Source organism: Melozone crissalis, unplaced genomic scaffold (assembly GCF_028551555.1).
Source record: "Melozone crissalis strain CALT ecotype California unplaced genomic scaffold, PUWL_Pcris_2 ptg000023l_1, whole genome shotgun sequence".
Lineage (NCBI taxonomy): Eukaryota > Metazoa > Chordata > Aves > Passeriformes > Passerellidae > Melozone > Melozone crissalis.
The window spans coordinates 22,260,550-22,278,086 of NW_026535801.1; the positions used below are offsets into that span (position 1 = coordinate 22,260,550).

General features: G+C 37.8%; 1 protein-coding gene across 1 annotated transcript in view; it reads left to right on the top strand.

Moving 5' to 3' along the window:
* Window positions 1–17,537, top strand: part of LRP2 (LDL receptor related protein 2) — a 110,656-nt gene that overhangs the window by 15,732 nt on the left and 77,387 nt on the right. Inside the window, exons 3-10 of the mRNA XM_054278254.1 lie at window positions 1,219–1,341; window positions 3,816–3,932; window positions 11,757–11,867; window positions 11,967–12,080; window positions 12,552–12,668; window positions 13,516–13,659; window positions 15,080–15,199; window positions 16,863–16,991. Coding sequence (XP_054134229.1) covers window positions 1,219–1,341; window positions 3,816–3,932; window positions 11,757–11,867; window positions 11,967–12,080; window positions 12,552–12,668; window positions 13,516–13,659; window positions 15,080–15,199; window positions 16,863–16,991 — 975 coding nt within the window. The remainder of the gene's footprint in view (window positions 1–1,218; window positions 1,342–3,815; window positions 3,933–11,756; window positions 11,868–11,966; window positions 12,081–12,551; window positions 12,669–13,515; window positions 13,660–15,079; window positions 15,200–16,862; window positions 16,992–17,537) is intronic.

A 17,537-nucleotide genomic window follows, 5' to 3' on the forward strand; every position in this document is an offset into this window, starting at 1 on the left:
ATCTGTTCTTTTTACCCTGTTATTTTTTTGCTGTTTGACCCATGTAATAATTGGAGGCCATTGACATGGCTAGGCAGTCTGATTTGTTGCTTAGCACTTTAGGTCCAAAAAAGCTTGTGTAGTCCTGGGTGAAGATGCCTCTAAACTGGCAAAACAAAATGGTGTTGTCCCACAGCAGTAATTAAAAATAAACTTCATTTTTTTGAGTTAGTTGTCCTTTAAAAACAATATGTTGATGTACCATAGGTAGTGGGGCACATGAGTGGCTAGCAAGATTGTTTAAAACTGGTCTGAGGTTCAAGTCATACTAAAATATTATTCTTTGGTTCTTGAAGCAGGAAAAAGTATGCATGAAGTACATGTCTGTAGTATGTAATCAATTTTATCCCTCTAATTAGTTTACTACTGATGTTATTTTGTACTTTTCAACTCTAAATCAACAAATTGCTTTAATTTTCTCCCTCATGCTTTGGTTAAATTGATAGTTATGCTTGCATATCATCCCATGAGCACAAAGTTGACCTTGTATTTCTGCAAAAACATAATCCTGAGAAGAGAGATGATCAAGACCAGAGTCCTGTTTACTGGACTGTGTTGTACTAGAGATTCTTCCTGGAGTATTAACTAGGGATGGAGTGAGCTGTGACACAGTTTCAAACCCTTATTTTGATCTTTCTCTTTGATGGTTCCCTGTTGTTTGTCTATTTGTAGAGTACATAGTGGAGCTGGAACAACAGCATTCAGCTTGTTCTGATCTGACCCTTGCTTTTGCCTCATGAATTCACAGGGAAGAATCATGTTTTGGGAGATCATGTTCTTAGAGGGATAAAGCAACAGAGGTGGGGTGAGAGCAGTTGAACTGACCCCTTGTGAGACTGGGAAAGCTGCTGTGACTATACAACAGTGAAAAAAAGGGCTCTGCCTTTTTTGGGGTCTCCTTCTAGAGGAACTTGTGTCTCCAGGAGAGGATATAAGGCTGAAGAGTCTATACAGGAGTTTACTAAGCTGAATTTTGCCTTTGAGCATCCTTTTGCTGGTCCACTTTCACCTCTCTGGTCTGTCCATTTTCTTTGATCTGTTAGATGCTTAATGTGTTTCATGGAAGTTACAATTCATTGACACTTGAATCTTAGACCTTCTTTTCCCTTACGGTATTATCTTTGAAAGTGCTTTCACAGATGTCTGTGAAATGACAATTTTTTTCATTGCTTACACTAGCACAACCTACCTGTGAAGGAAATCAATTTCAGTGTCACACTGATGGGGAATGTATTCCACAGTCATGGGTTTGTGATGATGAGGAGGATTGTGAAGATGGCTCAGATGAACATCAACAGTGTCGTGAGTATTTTAACTTCCAGCATTATAGCAGCTTTGTGAAATAATGTAATTTACTGGCAGAATATTGAGAATGTACTGCATTGTGAAATAATGTAATTTACTGGCAGTATATTGAGAATATAGAGAAACAAGCCCCCTGTAAGTACAGAAGCCTCTCTGAGGTATTTCTAGAAATAAAGTAATCTGAAGTAGATAAAATACAGAAAATATGTCTAAAAAGATATCTCCAGGTCTTGAAATCTGAAAATTACTCATGCTTCTTTTAGTTAAAAAGAGAAAAAATATAAAGTGTATACTAGTTTTATACTTAATAAAAAGTTTAGTAATTTTCACCATTAAAAATTTGGTGAAATACAAATATTTCTTTATCTGCTCTATCCATTGGCTAGCAAAATTCACAGTGGCATCTCAGAACTATCTATAACAAAATTTAATTATTTTTAGATGACTTTGAAATATATTTGTATATAAAACAGGATGAATTATCAATAATCAGCAAACATTGGCCAGTACTGCATTAGGTTTAGCAATGCTATTAGTAGCATTATTATTTAGAATTAACAGAGCCATTCTTTCTCACACTGAGAGGGGAGAAATATCTGTGGTCTGCGTGTCTGATGGGAGTCTAGTCTTTCATTATCATTTGGACAGCTTAAACTTAGAACATAATTCTGATTAGTATTTCACTTTAAGTGTGCTAAACAGTGTATTATTCATGTCTGAATTGCTGTTTTCAAGTTAAGTGTTTAGTGGTCTCTGTACAGTTTAGATCAAGAAAATAGTTTAACAGCCTAACTGCCACAGCCATAGGCTTTGCTCTTTTCTTAGTATTGATAGACAAATAAAATATGTTACTATGGCTTAGAATTTCATGACTAAGCATTTGAAGGGCTATAAGTACATGCCAAAGTGGTGAACAGTGAATTGAGCTGATTACTGCACCAAATTACATTCTCTGCATTATTGCATAAGACAAGAAAACAAATGTAGTGTTCTGAAGGATGGTTTTTCTGCCATTTCTAGTATTAGAACTTACTCTAAGTGATGAAGATAAGATTAATTTATTTTAATTTTGATTGTGTGTATAATTTTTTGATAACTTCTTTGAACTCAACAGCTCTGGAGCTACTCACTCCAACTCAACCTGGGGAGGTTAAAATGTTTATTTTGGAAGGATTTTGCTCACAGACTTGCTTTTTGCTTTTGTATCTTGATACCATCTTAATCCACTGAGGATGGAAATTTTTGAATGACAGATAACTCCCTTTTGCTTCCCTCTTCCTCTGAGAAGGAGTCAGCACAACTGCTGGTTATATTTTAACTAAAGAATCTGTAGATAGAAAATGCAAAATGAGCAAAAGCTCTGAGTTTGACCTTGGAACTGGGTCACTGTAACATTGTTCACCATGTACTGGTTAATCATGAGTGTCAGTATCTACACAGTGGCACTGTGCTGCTGCCATTTTTGAGTCATCTCCTGGTATTTGTCCTTGTTGTTCTAAAGGAACTTTTTATCTCAGTGTTTGTGAAAGCTAGAGGAGATTTTTCTCCTTGAAATATTAAAACTTTTTCTTGGGAAAGCTGTCTGACAGCTCTGGAAGTCATAAATGCAGAAATTTGTTTTACTTTACTGTCATGCTCTTGTTTTTCCTCATGACACTAGTATCCCAGTAGCTGATCTTATTTTAGGAACTCTGCTGACAGAAGGCAGCAGAGAAAGCCCCTGCAGAGCAGCAGATAACAAGATGCCAATGTATAGACTGGAATGATGTTGAGAAACAACATGAGTTTGAAAGAGACAAATGTGCAGGGGCAGAGGGAAGAGAAAGTTAGTAGTAAGCCTGTCCTTCAACTGTATCTTCACAGATTCGTGTTAGTGTGCCTAAGAACTGGAAGTGTAATTCAGCTGTAGTGGAATCAAAGTAGAAGTGAACAGTTTGATGTGATTGCTTTTTCCTGACAGCTGTCAAGAGAAGAGACATAATCATTCTCAATCCTCCATTAGTTACATATGCAAACTATTCCTGACTGCTGAGGCCCTGGCTGTATTAGAAAGCAGTGCCTTACCTCCAACACTGCTGTGTTTACATTGTGACATTCCAGTTGACCGATAGCTTGGACCTACTGACAGATTTTGACCCAGTAAATACAATTATAAAAAACTTTAAATCAGTGAGAATTGATAATTTAATGTTTTAGGCAAAATAATTATAGGGAGGTACTTTTAACCTAGGTCAATTCTTCAGTGGAGAAAAGCAGTGACCTTGCAGACTGCAGGAGCCCTCCAGAGCTATGCTGTGGTGTGTGCTTGTCAAGTGTTCTTTAATCCTCTTGAGTACACCAAGATACAGGGGGAGAAAGCGTTACACCGATATTTATGAGAAAGATGAAGTAGGTAAAGAGGAAGGAGAATATTTTTCCTGATAACAAGCCCTGTTTGCCAGGAAGGACTGACATGTGCCTGTTTGTTGCAGCGGGGAGGACGTGCTCGAGTCAGCAGTTCACGTGCTCCGATGGCCAGTGCGTGCCGGGCGCGTACCGGTGCGACCGCGTGCAGGACTGCTCCGACGGGACGGATGAGAGAGGCTGCCGTGAGTGCTCACCCCTAGCACGAGATCTGCTTTCATCTCATCTCTCTGGGGCATTTTAATACATTTGTAAGATTAAAGGGCTTGTTGATAGACAGGATGACCACAATATGCTTTTTGTTACAAGAGTTTCATTTCGGATTCTTCTGTGTATTAGAGCTGATGTTGTGATACAGATCTGTTACCACAGAACTCAAGTGCAAGCTGTCAGCACGGGATCAGGTCATATTGTTTCTCATTGTCTGAAAGATAATTAATATTGCACTGTAAAAAGGCAACCATGTTTAGTGATCTTATGGCTTTGAGACACTCTGAGCTAACTTTGCTGAAGTTTTCCAAGTTGTTTTTGCATACTTTTAAAATCAGTAGTAGTTATAGCCTGTACAGAAAAGCAAAATTTCACCCCAAATGACTTATTTGAGGAGATTTCATATCTTCAAAAGCATTTTATTGTAGACTGCAGCTTCTTGTGGAGATGATTTAGTCATATTGTACTCAGATGAGTTGTTTATATTGTCCATCACCAAAATGCAGATGGACAAGTAGTTTTTTTCACTCTACCTTCCCCAGAGTTGAGGCTGCCTGTCTGGTGACAGTCTCCCTAAATTCTGGCCTAGGTTGAATATTGATGGAAAGGAAAGCTGGCCGCAGAATAGAGGCCATGTTTTTCAGGAATGCTTTTGTCTAATACCTCCCCAACGGTGTGTAACAGACATGTCTGTTCATTGTTAGTCTTAAGGAAAGGCTTCACGCATCCTGAGTGACTTCTAACATCCCAGCTGCTATTCCAGCTGTTCAAATGTAGTGTGCCTTTGGGAAACAGACATAACTGTAAAGTCCACTTAGGACCAGGCCCAGGGCAGGAGGTAGGGGAAGAGGCTGGAGTGGTAATGGATGGACAAAGAAGCAAGAAATTAAATTTTGTTAATGCTATGCTTAGGGGAAAAAAGGGCATATGCCTATGCTGTGTAAAGGAAGACTATATGGTCATCTGACTGCTAATGTGGTTTATCCTTAACTCACAAATGGCTGAAATTGTCCCTGTGTAGAATGAAAAGGTATTTAGGACTATATGATATTCTGGAATAAAATGTTGCTAAATCATCCAGCTTGGAATTTTTCATGTGATAGATCCACAGTCACTTCTGGTCACCAATACAAATGGCTAAAAGCCAAGATCCAAAGTACCCCATCTCATTGCTGGAAGAATATCTTCTGTAGACTGGCATTTTTTCTCTTAAAGTTTAAAGTAAGAAATTAAGTTGAAAACTTAATTTGGTAAATCTGTTACACATGAAAAAAATCCTGAAGAAAAGATATCTGTTTTAAAAATGTATTATCTGTGAATTAAAGAACTGGAACTGCTGAGCATCTCTGAGATATCTGTGAGTAGTCATTGAATACAGTGTGGAACAGCAAGGTGCCATGGTGTGATTGTTATAATGCAGAAAATCTGTGTCAGTCTGGGAGAGGAGTCCTAAGAATGATACTTAAAAGTCTTTTTTTCAAACTAGAAGCTGCTGTGGTGTTTGAAAATTGAAGTACACATTTTATTTCATGTTACACATTCTCAGCTAGGTAAATTAAAAAAGCAGTTAGGAAAGGGCCCTCTAGATACATTAACAGCAGCACTCCACTGCTGTGGGGGAAAGGCAGTCATTGCTGCATCAGCAAATGGGCCCATGACTGTTGTGGGGGCAGCATATTAGCCCAAAGGAGAGGGACTGCCTCCTGTCATTCAACAGCCTCCACTCTGGTTTATTAGAATATGTGCTGACAGTCCCTTTGAGACAGAAGAATGACTGTGACTTGGAACCTTGAAAGCAGTTAGACTAGTTTAAAGAAATGCGACAGTGCTGAAGGCAAGAGGATCCAAGAAGAATGTAATGACAAGACTCTTGAGGAAGGCTGCTTAATTTTATTCCCTTTTATTCCCTTTTTGTCTTTGCAAGGCCTGGAACTTTCAACAGAAGCCATAAAATAAAATCTACAAATTTGGGGTTTTATGATTAACTGTATAGTACAGATTAGTGTACTAGCATATTAGTTTTGGGGCAGATTCTAATACTTGCTTTGAATGTTCATTTCCCCCAGTGTTTAATGTATTTCCTTTTCCACATTATCTGATATAAACAAATGTGAGAGGAATAGTGCTATTTTGGCCTTTTTCTTTGTCACTAAATTCCCCTTATTTAATTTGAACTAAAAGCTTTCATTATGAAAGTGAAACATCCATGAGCAGCAGAAGAATAAAGCTATTTATAATTGATTCTGGTGTTTCATGGAGCATAACAAAATGGAAACTTAGGTCTCTTTACTTATGCTTTGCACTAACTAATCTGTCAGAAAGCAGATTTAGATTGTAAAGAAGATATAGTTTTATTCCTGAATAAATTACATTATTCCTACATAAATTATATAAGAAAGTAGTCAAATGTAAAATGTCACCAATCTAAAGTAAGTCTGCAATTAAACATGTAAAAAGCCAGAACAAAGGAATTCAGAGCCTTAGTCCATTTTATTGCTAATGGGATTAACAGCAAGGGAAATCTGCCCATGCAGAGACTAAGATAAACATCAGAACAAATGCTTCAGCTACAGGTCATACAATTAGTGCACTGAAGCTGTTTTGATTTCATAAAATTATGGCTTTTAGGTTTTTTGGAATACACATATCAGGCTGTTTTCTAGCTTTTTGAATAGTCAGCAGCTAGCAAATGCTTTAATTTTAAAACTTTAGAAACAGAATGAAATGGCAGATTATTTGGGGTATCAAGCATGTTTTGGACGTAGGCAGGCAATTTTATTGTTACATACTTTATTTCTTTCTGTTAAAATAGAATTCTCTCTCCTGCCTCAGCTTCATAGTTGAGAAATGAAAATCCCAGCATGTCCATTTTGCTTTGCTGTGACAGAACAACCTTTCTGGATACTGCTCTGGTAGCTGAGCACTGCACTGAGGCTGTGAGGGAGAAAGGGACAGTACTTTAAAGACATGTTGTTCAAAGCTAGTGGGCTGAGTGTTTTCCAAGATACACTGGATTTTTGATTCTAATTTTGATGTTGAGCTGCTGCCATAGGTCAGCTGCCTAACCTGTGAATTCCTGCCTCTTGTTTGCTATGCTAGATAGCTGTTGTGGTCAGGAAGTGGGCAGCCAGCTCTGGGATTAATTTGCAGAGACCAGGGTGAAAGTGAACAGAGATCAAGAACTGAGGAGATCGTAAGGGATGTAGTCCAAGAAAGAAGAAAAAGGCCATAGTCAGAGACTAATATTGTGGGTGTTGGGCAAATTGCATCTAGCAGCTATAGGATGAGGGAGAAGTTCAGGCTGAAGGAAATATCTCTGCCAGGAAGAGTTTGGGACAGGGAAGCAGCAAAACTGGAGCAATCTAAGGCAGGCAGCCGAAGACTAGAGTCTCAGGGATCAAAATCAGGAATTAAGGCCAGGAATGAGGGTCTGGTCTGTCTGCCAGCTCTGAAAGCACCTCTGCTATGAACACTGCCTGGTATCATGAAGCTCATAGGACTCTTGGGCTTGGAGTAAGTCTCCCTCCTGGTGTCTCTGGTAGGCTGTGAGCTGTCTGGGCAGTGCTTTGACCACTGTGAGGTGGTGACTCATGGCAGTGAACCAAGGAGTTTTAATTAACTTTCTTTTGTCAAATGTTTTTACATGTTGCAATAAAAGACACTTGTTAGTAGGAAATTGCCTTTTTTCTTTTCCTTTTATTTCTACTGCTTGTAACATGGGTTAGGGTTATAGTAGCTTGCACTGCTGACTATGAGAGAAATCAGCCTGTGCTGAATCAAATACTAGTTGCAACTATTTCTTCTTGCTGTTTTTGTATGGATTTATTTCCAGCTTGCAGAACAGAAGTGTTAGGCAGAGTGCAAAATTATGGAGGTTTAGCAATCCCTGTGACATAGGTTTCAAACATCTTCCATGTGTCCATTGAAAGATGCCATTAAATATGTTCACAAGTGTTGCCTCAAAACAGTTACAAGGAGCAAGGTGCTTCATCTGTCATTTGTGCTGGTGTTTGCCAGTTATTTATGTTTTGCAACAGAAGTGTTGGCATGCATCAGGGAGACAGATTGTGTAGAAGTATTTTGGTTTAAAAAAAAGCTTGAGGGGAGGGGAGAGAAAGAAGAGCTCCCTTTCTTCCAGAGCATTGCAATGAACATGGGTGAAAAACATTCCCCCTGCTTTCACTAAGCTCATATTATCTTCTAGGAATTGTCATGACTACATTTCTTCTTTTTAGTTTTCTGGAAAGTTAGCCACAGGTTTTTGGGAGGCGAAGGTAAAGGAAGCAGTGTTTATTTTGGAGGCTATTGACCATTCAAAGCCAGGTGAAAAAAATCAGTGTTTATATTTTTTTTCTGTCCCTTCACTTTTCTCTTAATGTTGTGTTCACATTGTCCCCTTTCACTTTCTTGTACAGTGCAATCCCAGACCTCCTTAGGTGCAAACTACCTACCTTGTTGTCCTTTTAACTCAGATCCTAATCCTTCCTTTTCGCTCTTTCTGGTCCATTTGTCACCAATGTAGAAAGAAAATAAAGTTCCATTGCCTGGAAGGCAACCCCTTCAAGTCAGTCCCAGAGCACTGACACTTTTTCCATATGCTCCCTACAACAGAGACAGTAGGATCAATTTCTCTGAGTGTTATCAGTTCTTGCTTGGCTGTGGGATTTTATACTCAAATGTACTGATCTTGGATGAGGTGTGTATAGAGAATTCTTAGTTTAAAAAAAAATTAAAATAAAAGCTAGGAAATGGTTGTTTTGCAAGCCCCAAATGCAGTGACTGATGCAAGACCTTTCCACTTTAAATTTAAAATGTTGTGATACTCACTTTCCAAATTCATTTGCTGGAGAGCTTTTCATTAGGCTGGATTGTACAGGTCATTCTGTTAAGGGAATTAATCCCATTCTTCCCCTCTTGCTGCCAAGGTTCAGATTCTTCTTTTACCAAGTCCCCATTTGGTGATAGGGCTAGAAGAACTAAGCTCATGGCTCCTGTCTTCTAAATTTTGGAGAGAAAGAAAGGGAGTTTATGTCCTGGGGTTTTTACAATTGCAAGGACAGCCATTCCTTTGTTTTCAGATATCCTAGTATTGTTATGAAGTTCTATTTTGGCTTCCTTCATTCTCTCAGCATTGAGCCCTCACAGAAGCCAGCATTTCTTCCTTGATTCTTTTCCTTTTCTACTTCTCCTTATATAAAACTAACCCAGGTACTGAGGAGCTGTCCTGATGGCACAGATGCTCCTGAACCATGCAGTGCATTGGCTACAGCCTTTGGTGCAGCTCACAGCTTTGGCAATTTTAATGAAGCTTAGTTCTTAATGCCCCAAATAATTAAAACCAATTTAATAAAATAATATGCTATAAGGTACAAAGAGTACAATCTGCAGTGCAGATGCAGTGAAAAATATCTTTCAGATCAGTGAGCAGTCTGTGATCAGAACTATAACTTACTAACCTTGGTTTTTTGACAAGGGATTGGAAATGAGATTACCTGTACAGAGTTAAAAATTATATTAATCTCTGTCAGGCTTTTCAAAGAATTAAAATAAAGAATCTGTACACCAGTTTTGAAAACAGAATAAGAGAAAAAAAGCATTTGTTAATATTCTAGTAAAACACGAATTCGGTCAGAATGAATACTTTGAAGTATCTTCAAAGCATCTTTACTTCCAGAGTATCTTGGCTCTTCTTGGTATCTTTTTATAGTGATTGTGTTTATACAATACACTAGACTTTATAATATAATAAAGATTTTGCTAGGCTGAGGGCATTTCCAGACCTGCTGCTGGAGAGAACACTTTGACAAAGTTTTCCTTCTTGTAAGGGAGTTTAATATAAGCTTGAGAAAAATCTTATTACTGGCTAGATTCTTAGTCTGCCTGGGCATTCTTGAAGAAACAGGCAGTGCAAGGCAATGGGTTCAGTTGTTTATTTCCTTGACATCAGTCCATTGGAAACAGTTTGGAACATCACTGGAGGTATTTCTGTGGGATGTGAAGAAAAGTGAGGAAAATTACAAAACTATCCATTATAAATCCCATGGAAGCTTTTCTACTTCGTAGAAAATACCTTGTACTCCTCCTTTTCTTCCATCTGCCCTATAATACAGTGTACTGCCGTAGCTGGTTCTGCTGGCCTCATAGAACTCCTCATGGTTCCTCCCTGTGATGCCTTCTCTGCTTTCAGACAGGGAAAAAGCATTAATTCCATGGTGAACTAAAAACTTGGCCCCAGGTCAGGCCTTTTTTTAGTCCTTTCTGTTGGCAGAAGTAACAGTTCAAACCCATTATTTCCAAAGCATTATGAGTTTTATCTGAGCCTAACTGGAGCAAGAAAATTATGTATTAGAAAGGTGACTGTCTGGTTGAGAAGTGGGACCAAAGAATGCTTAGAGAGCATGTTGGCATTGTCAGACTGTGAGAATGGAAGATTGGGAACTATCCCTAGAAGGCCACAGGCAGCAATGCTGTAGCTGGAACCCTGCTAATCTGTAACTACTGTTCTTCACTCAGGCACGCACTGTTCCTACGTGCAGGTTGCCACCTTACATTAACTGCAGTGAAAACAAACGAACTGTAAAGGAATCAGCTGGGGAGATAGTCTGGCTGGACCTGTAGTGGACATGAACACACCTAATTATCCTCTCATTTTAACATTTAAAAGCAGTTTGCCACTGTCTGGAAAAATTGCAGGTTTCTTTATATCTGCTTGAAGCAATTTTATAACCCATGTTTTCAATTCCAAGGAATCCAATGAAATATGAATGAAAATGTGTCTAAGTGAGAGCCTTCTCTATCTGCTTTATTAACTCTTAGAAAAGTAAAATGGCATAAGAATTCAAACTGAAAATGTAAGAGGTGAAAAATGGTTTTTGGCTCTTCTGCGACTTGAATTCATTTATCTTGTATATAGAGACAAAAGTTCAAGAAATTTGATTTCTAAAATTACCATTTCTTTGCTCTCTTACTTGCCATTTGACTGAAAAATATAAGTTTTGTCTACATAGCAACAAGATAAACTATGAGTTCATGTTCTCCTACTCAACTCTAGCATGTGCATATGCTTAATTTGTTGGATACTTCCACTGAACTCACTGACTGCTTGTATGAATAAATGTTGTCAGAATTTGTTTTAATTTGAAACATTGAAACAATCCCTTGCATTTGCATATAGGTCATCTATATAAGTAGAATATCCAAAACCTAAAAAGCCATTATTTCTGCAGAATCTCTTTTCTTTTGTGAAAGGGGAAGCAAGTAATAAAAAGCAACGGTTCTAACATTGTTCATGGAACCTGGAAGTATAATTATCCTTGGCTTAATTGGTTCAAAACCATTAAAACCTGAGGTCTCTGAGTTTGAGAACTCAAGAGGAGGACATAGGAACTGTAAATTTCAGGAAATCCTTTGCTATCTAAATACTTTTATTAAGATTGGGATACTGTAATACTGATGTATAAAGAAATAAAACAAATTTTCACTGCTTGCTCTCCTTTTATGTTCCATTTCTTTCTATCATATTTTAAACTGTTTGGGTTGCAGATCTTTTTGGACTGTGGGAAGACCTTTGATTTTTCTCTTGTTGCTTGCAAGTTTTTGTAGCATCCATCTAGAGGATATGCTTTAATATCTGTTGGAGAAGACAGTATACTGTATAAATGGATTACGAGTATAGGACTACTAGTTATGGAGTTTTGTATTCCCTTTTTCCTCTAAACCAAGATATTCTGTTGACACTAGGTGGATATGACTCATTATAGTCTAACTTCATGCTAATAGAAAGGATTTTTTTATTTTAGACTACCCAAGATGTGAACAGTTATCATGTGCAAATGGAGCATGCTTTAATGCAAGCCAGCGATGTGACGGCAAAGTTGATTGCAGAGATTCTTCTGATGAAGCTAATTGCAGTAAGTCCCCTGTGTAGAGAGATCCCAAACAAATTTGCTTTATAGACCTTCTTTTGGAGTTAAACAGATTTTGTGTTTCTGTGCTAAAATCTTTTTCAGCTCGTGGATGTACCAGTACGCAGTTCCAGTGTGCTAATGGAGAGTGCATCCCGCAAGCTTTTGTCTGTGACCATGATGATGACTGTGGAGATAGGAGTGATGAAAACTCTTGCAGTATGATGTTTCTTTTTTTTTCCCACTTTCTCCAACTGTTTTACTAAGACCTGGTTCAAGCAGATAGCAGGAAGCAGATTGCTTGACTGTACAGCCATCAAAAGCTAATCATAGTTCTACAAATACTCTTCTGTACAGAAAGATGAAAATTGCAGTGCTACTTTGGTAGACTTTGTCTTTGCTTCTAGGTTCCTGGCTATGTCATTACTATTTGAATTTGCTGGACTGTGACAGTCTGGTTCTTAATACATATAGTTACACTTATGTTCTCATCCTCTTAATTTCAGCATGAACCAAAGGAAATTCATACCTAAATGAGAAGAAACCAGCAGTGTTTGCAATACATACAAAATATGGAACTGCCTAAATGTTTTAAGCAATATAATAAATGATTGTATATGAGACAATATTGTTATTTTTAACCTTTTAGCTGCCTAGAGCAATTAGATTTTCTTATGTTTCTTTCTGTAGCTTATGCAACTTGCAGAGGCAACTTCTTCACTTGCCCGAGTGGCCGTTGCATTCATCAGAGCTGGATTTGTGATGGAGATGATGATTGTGAAGACAATGAAGATGAAAGAGGATGTGGTAAATACTATTGCTAACTTCCAATGGTATTTTCAGAGGAAGATGACACTAATCTGCATCTATGAAATTTGGACCAGTCAAGATGTTCTAAATACTTTTCATTTCTTTTAAAACCTTAGAATTCCACCTTCATTTTTATTTCTTTTTTTAACTTCAGCAATATTTTTGTTGTTGTGTGTGAGAATTATTGTGGTACTGAGTATGATCATATAGCAATATATATATATATATTTCTTTTATATATTTAAGTTTAGCATATAACAATATATATATATATATATTTTATATATTCTCTTTTATATTTTGTTTGTTCTTCTGCCTGTGGAGATTTTTCAGATCATCTCTTAAGAGACACGAGGCTTCTAATAACCAAACCCCATTGATTAAAAATGAAATTTACTCAGATCCTGCCAAGATTTGTCATGCGAGAAACAGAAGCTTTAATGAATGAAAGTGTGAATGAGATTTCTTTTTCATTGGCCTTTTCTCTGATGAACATGATTCTCGTTATCCAGATAGTATTTACATGTTTGGAAAGCACAAAACTATAGTTCCCTTTCCAATGTACTGGTTAGTTTAAAGCTAAATGGTGTTACTGTTTCTAACAAAACAGAAAACTAAAGAGAGTCATATGTTGTCTACCCAAGTATCATTGGCATTGTAGTTTGAATGTAAAAGTAAGCATGACAAGTAAGTATGAATAATGTTTCTTTTATAGTCTTTCCCAGCTGTGTGCAAGAAATGGAAACTGGATATTGAAGGATAGAGGTGCCTTGGGAAGCTGTTGGAGAAGAAATTTTAGTATTTGAAATATACTTTTCATTATTCTTGTTTTTCTTTTCCATAGAAAGTGGTCACCATGAATGCTACCCAGGAGAGTGGGCCTGCCCTGGATCAGGGCATTGCATTCCAATTGGGAAAGTGTGTGATGGAGCTGCAGACTGCCCTGAAGGAGAAGATGAAACTAACATCACTGCAGGCAGACACTGCAGTATGTATTAGAACGAAAAACATACACAGAATAGCAGGAACATCAGCATTGGCATCTTTTTACATTCGCCTTTTGTCTCCTAAACAATACTGAAATTTTGGAAGCTCACTATTTTCCCTGGCACTGTTTTGACTGGATGATCTGGAAGAGGCATATATGCTGCAAAGAGACCATTTCTTTTTTAAAAGTTTGTACATGAAATTTCACAAATAAGGATTTTAACTTGCTCTCCATACCCTAAAATATGGTTGTGAAGTCAGGGAACGGTGTGCTACATGCCTTCTTTGTTTAAATATCTGTTTGTCCCTTTGTGTAAGAACTAATGATTTGTGCTTATCAGAACACAGCATTGAATCAGTATATCCTAAGCTTTGACTAATTCACTTTAAAGATTAGGATTTAAAAAAGAATCTTATTACCTGGGATGTCTGTTTTTCCAGTTAGTGGTACACTGTGTTTTTATGTTGGAGGCAATGAGCATGCATAGTTTCTGTTAATTTCACTCTAATCTTACAAATATCAAATTCCTCTGAGGACAAAGACCAGTGTATTTTAATTTTTAGGAAGATAAAAATTCCTATTAACAAAATCGTGCCTTTTGGAACAGGAGGGCAGAAAAAATAAGAGGAAATGAAACTTTATTGTAAAAAAGCACCTCTTGCTTTTATGAGTGGTTTGGTAGTTATAGCAGGTACAAGTTGAAAAGCAAGGCATTTAACAGAAGAATTTGAGGAAAAGGAAAATGCTGACTCTCACCTCCTTTTTTATCAAGTGTTTTGCAATCATAATGTAAGTGTTGTACAATCATTACTCGCTTGCCACTGAATTGTTTATTAAATATTAGTAGAATTAGTGAAGGAAAAATGAGAGAGAGGGAGAACTAAAGGATAAAGAATCATTTGTCCATGAACACAATGCAAACAGTATATTCTAATACATTGGAATGATATACATGTCCTTCTTAGTATAACATACTAGGATCTTTTCACATAGAAGAGTAAATGATGAGGTTATGTACCAATAGATGGAGCTCAAGGATGTATTGCTCATAAGTAGGTCTTGTGGAACCATGCAAAGTTTTGGGGCATTACAGATGGCTTCCTCTGGTCACCTTTTTTACACAGCACTTACCATTGGTGGTTCATATAAAATTGCTGCTTATTCTTTAACTCTGTTCCAAAAACCTTTTAAAAACAGTACCTTCTCTTCCGTGTTCCATGCCCTTGCTTGCATGTATGTAAATGTATGAGATTTTGTGGAACTTTGTACATAATTTTCTCTGCAGATTAGTTTTAAGAAGCTGTACTTGAAATTGAAGGCCCATCATAGAAAAGACTTCAGCTTTGTAACTCAATAAGGCAGAAATTATTCTGTTCCTGTGTAATAGGAGTGTTTGTCAACGATTGTGTTTGCCTTTCAGACGTGTCGCGCTGCGCTGCGCTGAGCTGCCAGTACCGCTGCCATTCCTCTCCCTCAGGAGGGATGTGCTACTGCCCTGCAGGATATACCATAAGCAGCAATGACAGTCGTACTTGCATTGGTGAGTAAAGCCCAGGGACTACAGATATCCAGTACCTTCTCACAACTGGGAAAGTTGGGATTCCAGGAAGGCAAGTTAGTTCAAATTGTGTGATACTGATAAAGAGAAAATCTCAGGAGTCAGCAAATGTATGAAAATTTTAGTAGCACAATGGCAGCATAGTGGCACAGAAACCAACCACAGAGGTGGTCTTTCACTTTGACCTAAAGACATAGTGACAGCATGATTAGGTTTAAAAATATGTACTGTTGGATGGATGGCTTATTATCAAGAGTTTTTACTGATCTTTAAGTGTTTACGTAGAGAGAGTTTGTTTCTACCTCAGTAATATGTGTTTCATGCCTGGAAAAACAGTTAATGATGTTGAATTGATTGTTCCTTTTGGAAAGTGGCTGTATATGCAGAAAGCAGAACATTACACTTGAAAATCAAAAGGGTGTTTTGTATTTGCATTATGGAAAGGTTGTGTCTTCTGTGGGGTTTCAGTATATACATAATTTACATGAAAAAGAAGAATATTTACAAGAATGCAAGGGTAACTGTAAAGCTGCTGTAACTCGATAGCACAAATTATTTATCTCAGTAGCTGGCAATTGAGTAACTTCAGAATCATGAAAGTTAGCTCTGCCTAATAAAAGAAAAGGGGTAAGTATCTGTTATGAGTTTTCAACCCAAGCTATGGTGTTTGTGCCATTAAAAGTATTTCAGGTGCTCAGTCTCTAATGAGATTTTTATATTTTTGAGAATACTGAGTGGCCTAAGGTTGTATAAGCTGCAATGGCAGAATGGTTGCTCTTTGTAGAGGCAGAGAAATAAGGCATGAAATTTCTTCCATTTTTTCATGCTTTTGTGGGAAATATGTGAAGGACATATTCCCAAACCTGGTGCAGTCTCAGTGAGTCTTCTGTTGCTTTTTTGACTGCCCTGTAAACCTAGTTATCAGATTCTGGCTTGTAAATCTGAGTCTATGTATTTTGGTTTGCTGAAATCTAGGCATATATTTGTGACCAGAGCAAAACTTGTCATGAAGGAATGGCTGACAGTCAGTACTGTATAATTCCAGATCCAGTACTCTACCTATATGGTATTTTGCATGCTAAAAGGAACTTTTTCTTGCTGGTTCTGGTGCACAGACAGCTTTTAATTGTAAATCGGATACCTGTTAGTGTGGTACTAAATCTGAGCTAATAAACACTCCCTTCAAGTAGGACTTAAAGGCTTAAGCACTGCACTAAAATAAAGGTAGAGCTCACCTTCAGAGTAGGCTTAAATCCAGCCAAGTCTTTGTGTGTGCCAGGTATAGAGATCTTTTGCAGGAAAAATACTTCACAGACATATTCTGTATTGTGGAAAGTAGACAATGACATCCCTTCAAATGATTTTTCCTTTTCTCCTGGCAGGTGTGGTTTAGATTTTTTTTTGGTTAGTATTTTTTCATAAGGGACAGAATTGCAGGTAGGTCCTTGGGCAGGAAACACAGGTTTTTTGTTATCCAGAAATACAAAACTGAAGCACTGTGGAAAACCGTGCAAACTCACTTTCCTCATGCTATAGTTTTGCAAATAGATATAAAGCAAACAGAGAGGACAAACTTGCAGCTTCTTAATTATGACATGAATTTTATACCAAGTGTTTTTTATAAATATGCTTATTCACTTGACAGATTTTGATGACTGTCAGATGTGGGGTGTCTGTGACCAGCTGTGTGAAGATCGTGTGGGACATCACCAGTGCCACTGTGTGGAAGGTTATTTCCTCGAGCATCACCGGCATTGTCGGGCCAACACTTCAGGTTAGTGCGCCCCAAGTGTCTTGTTGAGCAAATAGATATAGCTAGGTACAATGGGGTAGTTTTACCTACACAGTTCTCTTTGATTTTAATTCTGCCCTTAAGGACTTACAGTCAGGACAGCTTTCAGAATATCAGTACATGTCAGAACTCTGTATCTGCTGGTGTGCGCGGGTTGGTGTTGATTGCCTCATCAGGGCTGCTTCTCCTCTAATCAACAAATGTCTTTTAGGCTCCATTGTGTTTTCACAGCTCCTGACTTCGACAGAGTTGGGAGGTTATTGCCAGAGCACTCCTGAACAACAACAAAAAAATCTTATTTCTGTGAGGAACAGTTTTCTGTCATGCTCTCTGTGGAACTTAGTGTTGTCAAGAAATCAGGAAACCTATTTTTTTCTAGAACTGTGCCATAAGTTGGTTTTGCTGAATGGTGAGATCAAGCACTTGCCTGTGAGAGAAGCCATGCTCTTGGCTTTGAGTGTCCCAGAGTCTGAACTCTGAAGAATACTTGTCTCTCAGAGTGCAGTCTCTCATCAGCTTTAGGCTCCT